Source organism: Primulina tabacum, chromosome 17 (genome assembly GCF_025594145.1).
Source record: "Primulina tabacum isolate GXHZ01 chromosome 17, ASM2559414v2, whole genome shotgun sequence".
Lineage (NCBI taxonomy): Eukaryota > Viridiplantae > Streptophyta > Magnoliopsida > Lamiales > Gesneriaceae > Primulina > Primulina tabacum.
In genome coordinates this window covers 14,567,775-14,577,395 of record NC_134566.1, presented here as the reverse complement: position 1 = coordinate 14,577,395, position 9,621 = coordinate 14,567,775, and the positions used below count along the sequence as shown (strand labels likewise).

Here is a 9,621-nt window from a genome sequence, read left to right as displayed (position 1 = left end):
AGGAGTTCAGTTTAGTTTAAGTTCGAAGACTTTTACAGAGATTCAAGCTTTCAAGTATCTGAACTAAACTCAATTAGTCTAGCACACTTTACAAAAAAATTATCTTATCATTGAGGATCATTAAGTGCTAGAATATAGCAGTATCATAATTGATTGTATTTGATAGCAATATGTATACTGTTATTCATTCAGTTGAGTTAAACTAAGAGTTTCAGTTTGATAGTGTTTAAGTCCAAATTGAACTGAGATTTTGCAAATTGCTAATACTATCTAAAGTCTTCTAATGCGAGTCTTCTCAAAAGGAATAATAGATAACGTAGGATCTTGAGTTCTCCGAACATCCAGAAACAAATTTGTGTACTTTTCATTTTCAGTTTAACTAGACAAGCCATTATTTGATTTGTTCTAATATGTATTAATTTTAAATGAATGAAATTATTTTAAATTTGATTATTTATTAATATTGAAAATTATTGTTATGTAATTTTTTAAAAATATTAGTTAAATAAATAAATATGTTGGATTGACTTGAATAATTGAATTTTAATTGTAATAAACTTAGTACTTACGTATTTATATTTTTTCGTAAATTAAATCAATAAGTAAAAATATTTATGTCGAGATATATTAAATAAATAAAAATTATTCATGTTCAATTTTTAGTTAAAAAAATAAAAAAAAAATCACAATCATAAATTACAAAACTCATAGAACTCTATGATAAAGTTTATTAATGTCAATAAAATTCATGTAACATAAATTCACAAGATTGAGAGAAAATCTTTAGAAATCTGTGATATTCTCAAAAGTCAATAAAAATATATAACTCGACAAAAATATATTATTTAAAAAATTCAAGCAAATATCTCCCAAGTTTCATGCACGGATACAATGCATCGTTAACAAAATTTGTTTAATCGATAATTAATTAATATTGAGATGACAATTAAGCAGCTTCCAAGTCAATTACGCCCCTCAAATTAATACAAGTCCCATCAGCCAATAGCCTCATCGGGACAAATTTCCAACAAAAACACATTAATTTATACCACTCTCTATATTAATTGCCGCCCCTCAAAATTCAATCGAATCTCATATTTTTTAAAAAATTGACTGCAAGTAGCACCAAAATACATACATGTAAATAACTTTTTTAAAAAAAATAAACAAATTTATTCACCATCAATACATATCGAGTATGTCTCTTGTGAGACGGTCTCACGAATGTTTATCTGTGAGACGGGTCAACCTTACCGATATTCACAATAAAAACTAATACTCTTAACATAAAAAGTAATAATTTTTCATTAATGACTCAAATAAGATATATGTCTTACAAAATACGACCCGTGAGACCGTCTCACACAAATTGTTGTCATACATATACATAGTCTTTCTATTTTAAAAACAGAAAATTGTAATTTTAGTCTTATATATTTAACTCTTTACGATTTTGGTTTTATATGTGGTCAACCTTCAGTCACCTATCTTTGTTTATTTTCTTTTCTTTTTCTTTTCGCAACTTTGATATTTTTCCAACATTTCTGGTGCCAATTAGTATTTCCGATGAAAATTAACTAAAATTGTTTATATAAACTAAGAATCGATTTTAAAAATTAAATCAAAATTTAAGAATTGTTTAGAGTGTCATTTATCCATATTATATCCAACACAACTTTGGCCGGTTTGTCCCAACAACTATGACGTAATTTAGAATATATTACTAACCTTTTACTAATAAAACACCGCAACTTCCAAAATAACAGCACACCCGCGCTTTGAATATGCCTTACATTGTCTCTTCCTAAATAGACTACTTCTCCTTGCATTATTTTAACACTGAAAAGATAACACTCGCAAAGTCCTCGAGTCCCCGTGTTATATAACTTCGTTAACCATTTTTCTGATAAAAATTCTACCAAGTATTGCTCCATTATTTCTTTGCTTTTGTGCTGAGATTTCTCCTCTCAGATATTTGTCCTTATGATGTCGAACGGGGAGGAGCCGATACCGAGCCATATTTCCGAATGGATCGATGATTCGATATCGTATTTTCCTATGTTTTTCGATGATCCTTATGAAACAGGAGACTTTATAGGTGATTCTTGGTGGGCTCAGGGTCAGAATCTTGAACAAGATATTATAGATGACAGTTTTTTCACCAACTCGAGCATGACAAGTGCCGCCCTGCCTCTGGTTCCAATTCAAACCCCAGCAGATTCAATAATTTCATTAGATTCGACCAAGAAAAGGAAGTTATCCGATGATTTGAACTCCAAGAAGCCTCGTAAAACTACAATTAAGCGAGCCGACGAGCAAGATTTAGGACCCGTAAGCACCGAACAAGGGGTGGTTGTGCCAAGAAAACAAACTGGAAACAAGAAAGGGAACAAGTCAGCAGGAAATGGTAGTAATGGCAATAACAAAGAAGGGAGGTGGGCAGAACAACTGCTGAATCCATGTGCTGCTGCTGTCACAGCCCGAAACCCATCCCGAGTCCTGCACTTCTTGTATGTTCTTCATGACCTCGCCTCACTCAGCGGTGACGCTAATCACCGGCTGTCGTTTTACGGCCTCTGCGCGCTGAAACACCATGTTTCCTCAGCCCCTGCAAGCAGTTTTTCTGCATCAGCGGGTACCAAAGCTTTTGCTTCCAGCAACCCAAAATTCTTTAGGGATTCTTTAATCAAGTTCAATGACATTAACCCTTGGTTTCGGATCCCTAATAATGTAGCAAACACTTCGATCCTGCAGATACTTGCAGAACAAGCTCAACCAAGTAACCTACACATTCTAGACATCGGAGTTTCACATGGGGTCCAATGGCCTACGCTGCTGGAAGAACTGACTCGGAGAGCTGGTGGGCCACCACCTTTGGTCCGCCTAACCGTGATTGCTCCTGCCGCCACGAATGATCAATCAAGAAACACGGCCCCATTTGCTAATGGCCCGCCAGACTACGATTTTTCGTCTAAACTACTTACTTTCGCCAAGGATTTGAACGTTAACTTACAGATCAACAGGCTCGAGAACTTACAGATGCAGAATCTAAATTCACAGTTGATAAACTCTTCAGCCGAAGAAACGTTAGTCGTCTGTGCACAGTTTAGGCTACACAATCTGAGCCACGGCATGACGGACGACAGGACGAAGTTCCTGAAGGTGTTGAGAAGCTTGAACCCGAAAGGTGTTATCTTATGTGAGAATAACACAGATTGCTGCTGTATCAACTGCGGAGACTTTGCAACCGGATTTCCCAGACGGGTGGAGTACTTATGGAGATTCTTGGACTCAACAAGTATTGCATACAAAGGGCGAGAGAGTGAGGAAAGAAGGATGATGGAAGCAGAAGCAGCTAAAGTTTTGATAAATTCGGGAGAAATGAATGAAAGGAAGGAGAAATGGTGTGAGAGAATGAGGCATGCTGGATTTACGGATGACGTTTTTGGCGAGGAGACGATTGATGGAGCAAAGGCTTTGCTGAGGAAATATGACAGCAACTGGGAGATTCGAGTGGAAGATAGAGACGGCTGTGTTGGGTTGTTGTGGAAAGGGCAGCCGGTGTCATTTTGTTCCCTATGGAAGATGGATTCGGGGGCGTCGGATTGTTCGATATAGTTATATATGAGTAGTACTTTGTGTCCTTTTATGAGTGTGCATGAGAATATGATTTGAATATTTTTGCTGTTACGAAATTCATTTCATGTCAAAGCAACAAATTTTTACGATTATTTGATGCTTAGATACTGATAAAAACAAAACCTTGCTCAAGGAAACTATGATTATGCAAAAACAGAAACATTAAGAATTGGATCAGAACTGTGTATCATCCCAAAAGGAGACCTGAAAGTGTCAAAAAGTCATGCCAGTTGGAACACTCGAATAAAAGAAAACAAACCTATACGTACGGATATACCTTTACAGCTTCCAAACTCCTTGATAATCTTTTTCAGCCGTTCTTTTCTTTCCCCAATATTTCATGACCTTATTTCACTTTATTTTTAATTTTCCTTTTTCATGTCTTCACCCTTTTGTGCATCAAATTTCCATCTTTACACATAGATTCCTTTCCCACATCATCTTTCTCCCCCATATAAATTTCCTACTTAGATTGTACTCCATTGTCACTCAATCAAACTGGTCGGTTTTCTTGTATTGTCAAGAGAACCTGCCTCTTGACATTCTTCTTTGTCTTGTACCACTCTTCTTTAGACCCTCGCAAATGGCTCTTTGTGCTAATTATCCTCATCAGAATTCCTCCAAAAGGGGATTGGCCATGGTTCTTGCCCTTGCATCCGCAATCATTCTTTCACCGTTGTATATCAAAGGCCGTAGAAGCGAAAGCCGGTACGAGGAGCATTGGGGTTCTGGCGGTTTTGTGTTCCTGCCAGTGGTGGTAGTGGCAGGATTGATAGTTGCCATTAAAACAACTACTTCAACGAAACAGAGGGGGGAAGCTGATTTTTCACATCAAGATACAAATGCCGGCTTGGTGTTTAGAATTGGGAGTTCATCTTTGGGGCTTGCTGGGATTTTAATCATGCTTTTGTTTGTGCTTTCATGGCAGACTTCTGTGAAACACTTCCTCTGGAGATAAAGAAAACAAGCAACGGATTATTTTGATGATTGTTACGTTTCTCAGTGATTAATATAAATCCAACTTTTTTTATTGATTTTGCATTCCGTTGAGCAAATATCTTACAGAGCTCGAGTGGATAGTTTTATATAAGCATGGATGCATATGATACAGCTCGAATTAAATCCTTCAAAAAATCAATGTTCCGCCAAAGCGTTGATCAATCAACCAGTCCAAATGTTCGAAGTTTAAAGAAATTGCTGTCTTGATTTGTTAGGACAAACTACACGTTTATAACGTATCAGAGTGAAATGAAAAACGTGACAAAATCAATAACACAATGTCTAAACTAAAAATAAGTTCAACAAAAAAAAAAATCAATACCAAGGACACCAATGTCAACAAACACTTGAATGAAAAACTGACTAATTCGGTACGAAATAAATATCATATAGGAAATTACCTATATTCAATCGATCAATCGCGTCCTTTTAAGATATATATAATTTCTTCATGGAACAATCACATAGCTGTTCTTTACAATAGCGTATCATATAATGTATACAACAGAATATATTCATTTATGTCGTCTACTGTGAGTGTGTGTATACACGCACACACTATAAAAGAATCTCTTCAATAAAGGGTGGTCAGCTTCTTAACCTAGTCGTGGTACCGGAAGCAGGCACCGCGCTTGAGATGGTGATGCCCTTATCATACATGCGTTTTATTTCTTCCCGGTACACGGTCAAAGATTTGTCTGGTATGGCTGGAGTTAATTCCACCACGTCACCCATTTTCAGCTTGCACATAGGATTACTGACAGGAGCATAGTTTAGCCGTGGCCTGAGCTCCTCCTTCACAGGGAACCCATATGAGGTTCGTCTAGAACTGTCTCGACCAGCTATCTCCAGCACATCCATCACAGAAGAGTTCGATGGGAACTCCTGCACTGACATCTGCAAATTCCAAATACCAGGTCGTATTGTAAGAATTCAACGAAGAGAAGGATAATCTCCATCACCACAAAATTCATGGGAATTATTGTTAACCTTCAAGTAAACAGAGAATTTTTTGAGAACAAAGAACACACCTTATCATTCTCAATCAGGATCACAAAGACAGGTCCATCAGGGCCACAGTGTGGTTTACAAGAAAATGTGCAATCTTCAGAATGAGTGGGAAACCTGCAAGGTGGCGTCGTGGAGCGAATACCACCGCTAGATGAACCATCTCTGTTCATTGCCTCACACTGCCAGGTAATGACCCAACGTGCCCATTCAACCATCTGAAGTACGAAGGAAGAGTACTGAGAATCACCTTCTTTGTATCTCCAATGAGCGGCAAATCCACACTCAGCTTGCAAGTGCATCTCTTTTGTTCGAATCTGAACTTCAAGGGGAACCGTACCCTCACCTATAACTACTGTATGTAGAGATTGGTACCTATGAAATCATAATGTACATTAAGCATAAAAAAAATCATGATGCAGCAGACATTAAAACAATGACAACCTCACAGACAATATAGCATACCCATTAAATTTGGGACAAACTATGTAGTCCTTGAACCTTCCTGGAACTTCATGCCACAGCTGCTGGACAACTTTCAGAGCTTTATAGCAATCTTCTTCTGTTTCGACAATCAATCTTAATCCATGAATATCATGAATAGCATCCATATTCAGGTTTTTCCTACAAAAGGTGAACGATAACACAATACATGAGAACTGATCACCCCACATATTGAATATATTACAGAACCCCCAAGCCTTCAGAATGAATCAGAACACAAATAAGTACTGTGAGGTCCATGTTTTATATCAAGTGCATTAAATAGAGAACTTCACTTTTATGATGACGAATGCCACCACTAAATCATTCATATTAAATAATCCACAATGCATCAAATAACCTTAAGCTAATCACAAACAACATAAAAGCAAAACTAAAATAAATCTCAAACCCACGCATAAGGAAACGAGATAAAATCAACTCAAATTTAAGCTAATTATAGAAACATAAAAATAATAAGAAAATCTATCTCAGAACTACGCATGCAAGTAAGATAAAATCAACAAGCTTTAAGCTAATTACGGAAAAAATAAAAACAAAATAGAAATCTATCTCAATCTGCATGCAAGGCAAGATAGTATCAACAAAATTTAGGCTAATTACAGAAAACATAAGAACAAAAATGAAAATCAATCTCAAAGGTATGAACGAAAAAGTGAGAGAAATCAAACATACTTCAACATTTTCGAATATATGCTGTACAAGCTTTTATGGCGACCTGATAGACAGTGGAAAGAAGTTCCATCAGCCTTCAAAGCTTGCTCCAGCTTCTCCACAGCGGAACTAATCATGGCTTCATCGTAACATTTCACCAGCTTAGATAATAACTCTTTATGCTCATTAGGACTGAGATATTGGAAACAGATATTTTCCAGCTGATCTTTCCAAGTGGAGATCCCCAATCTGTTGGCAAGTGGAGCAAATATTTCTAAAGTTTCCTTTGCGAACCTTTGTTGTTTGATCAAAGGCAATGCATCCAATGTCATCATGTTATGCAATCTATCAGCCAATTTAACCAAAACAGCTCTAGCATCTGTCATCGCAAGAAACATAGTGTGTAGTCGATCTGCCTCAACGGTTTTACTGGCAGTGTTGTTTTCACGAGCAAGCTTGCTCAATTGGCTAAGCTTAGACACCTGAAACGCCAACAATATTACTACAACAATTATACAAAATCATTACCAGGAAAAAGATAAGAAGCGAATTTCTACTCAATTTAATTAAACAAGTTCTTAGCTCAGTCAAAAGATTCTCATCCACATTAAAAGCCTTTCACCTAATTACATTACCATTCAAAAGATCCAAGACCCAAGTATGGCATCGAGTCCAAGAAATCTACATCAAGACTGCTATCTGACAATAGATATCATCAGGATCCATAGTCTAAACACTTGGCCATATAAATAGCCAGTAGGAAATTAACACAACAATCACGATTATGAAAAGGGGGAGAGAAGCTAAATCTTCAATTTAACACACCAAAAAACCAGAAACAAAGTTACCAACACAATCAAATCAACAATAAAACTAGTCATCACATCCTATCCCTATATAGAAAGGTATACAGACAGAACCAGATATGTACCATATGTCGAAATTCAATCAATGGGTATAAAATTTAAACATATTTTGTCTCACCCCCTCAACTAATTCAGCAACTTCAGCTCCCAAAGACCGAGAAATATGGTCATACGTAAGAAAAGAATCGTCAACAGAGTCATGCAAAAGCCCTGCAGCAACAACTGTAGAATTAGCCCCAATCTTTGCCAGTAGAACCGCTGTCTCCACGCAATGCTGCAAATATGGATGCCCACTAGCCCGAATCTAAACAAATCCACAGAATCCCAATAATGATTTCCTTAATTTCCGAATTCATTAGCACCAAACTATGAAAATTCAGAACAAAAAAGACACGTCAAATACCTGCCCTCTGTGAGCCTTCTCTGCTTCATAAAAAGCCTTGACGACAAAATCATCCCTGAATATTAAATGTGTCGACTGCGCCTCCGAAAGCAAATCTTTTGCATAAGGAGGCAATTGAAAGTCGACGAAAGTATCTTCCATGTTGAACGTGAGCTCATCCGAGGACAAATCATTTGATGACGAGAAATCTAGGTCCTTAACACCCAAACTCAAGGCCACCGAATCATAATCCACGTATGAACCCAACGCATGGCTCACGAAGCCATTGACCAAGGCCCCACTTCCCGACACAACGGAATTCAATTCTGACCCAACTGAATTAAAACCTGCATTAATTCTCATAGGCGAGCTTCGAGAACCAGGTCCAATCGAATTATTCGGACCTTGCAACACGGACACGGGGCTCTGATGAGCCTGATCTCGCTTCAAATACGAGCTCAAGGAAGACTGCCGAAAAGAAGAAGCTAACTCCTCGGTTCTCTCCTGCCATATGGAAGCCAACTCCTCCCCTCCAGCTGAATAACTCGCCGATTTAATCTGCGCCGAGGAAAACATTAGCGAAAGTCCCCCAACTAAATGTTTTTGCGACGGCGACGCGGAAGCCGAAGAATTTGAGCGGCCGTTCATGTCTACATCGAACGAAGCGTGGGGGCTAATCTGGTGTGGCGCGGAGCACACGCTGCTCGGTGGACTCGCGTAAAGAGCTATAGTCGTAACGCCCATATTCAACCCCCAATCAACCAAATTTCGCCCCTAAAATCCGTAATTTCAGAAATCAAACACACTCAATCCCAAATTCCAGGTCTTTTTAATAAATCGCAATATCAGGCACACCGACAGAATCCAGAACAACGAATATACACAGCAATATCAATATGTACAGATCTGAGCGTAAAATTTCAATTTTTATTCGAAATCGAAAGGGAAAATAAAAGAATTCGAGAATTAAATTCCCGAGAGAGAAAGAGAGATAATCTTCTTTACTGAATGGAGATTCTTTCCCAGCCTTTGAGAAATTGTTTCATTTAACAGCGAAAGTAGGAGTATGAAATGACGGTCATACCCTCGATGACGCATTTCTTTTTTCGAGAAATTGGCCTTCACTCCTCGGCCGTCGATTTTTTTTGTGTTCAGCCCCGATACTTTTTTAGTACCACATTTTCACATGAAGTGTACCACATTTTCACATGAAGTGTACCACATTTTGTATGACATTGTACCACAATTTTGTGGGTAAAAAATGAACCCAAAAAAATATTTTGATCGGGGATTTTTCACCAACTTCCCTTGTTTTTTTGTTCATGTAAGATTAACACTGTTCTGGCACTTTCCACGAATCCTGCCCATGAAAATATCGCAAATTTTTTTAAAAATTAATCATTTTGATGATTTTTATTGTCATTCTACAATTCCACAGTAACTATTCTTATTCTTTTAAAAAATTCATATTAAATGTTATCACATAAATGATACGTAAACGAATCGAACCGATTTGCAAATTTTTTGAACTGGCTCGAAAAATATTGTATTAGTATTCGAGCTTATCGA

The 9,621-nt window shown here is 37.4% G+C and overlaps 2 protein-coding genes across 2 annotated transcripts; one reads left to right on the top strand and one right to left on the bottom strand.

Annotated features, from left to right (window-relative positions):
• Positions 1-1,693: 1,693 nt before the first annotated feature.
• On the top strand, positions 1,694-4,667 carry LOC142532035 (protein NODULATION SIGNALING PATHWAY 1). The gene has a single exon (XM_075638341.1). It carries the CDS (start codon positions 1,984-1,986, stop codon positions 3,616-3,618), a length of 1,635 nt encoding a protein of 544 aa, XP_075494456.1. The 5' UTR covers positions 1,694-1,983; the 3' UTR covers positions 3,619-4,667.
• A 359-nt stretch (positions 4,668-5,026) lies between these two features.
• On the bottom strand, positions 5,027-9,072 carry LOC142532034 (putative GTP diphosphokinase RSH3, chloroplastic). Its single transcript, XM_075638340.1, has 6 exons — positions 8,074-9,072; positions 7,789-7,974; positions 6,826-7,286; positions 6,112-6,270; positions 5,670-6,021; positions 5,027-5,535 (listed from the first exon to the last, which is right to left on the bottom strand). Exons 1-6 carry the CDS (start codon positions 8,794-8,796, stop codon positions 5,227-5,229), a joined length of 2,190 nt encoding a protein of 729 aa, XP_075494455.1. The 5' UTR covers positions 8,797-9,072; the 3' UTR covers positions 5,027-5,226.
• Positions 9,073-9,621: the final 549 nt, after the last annotated feature.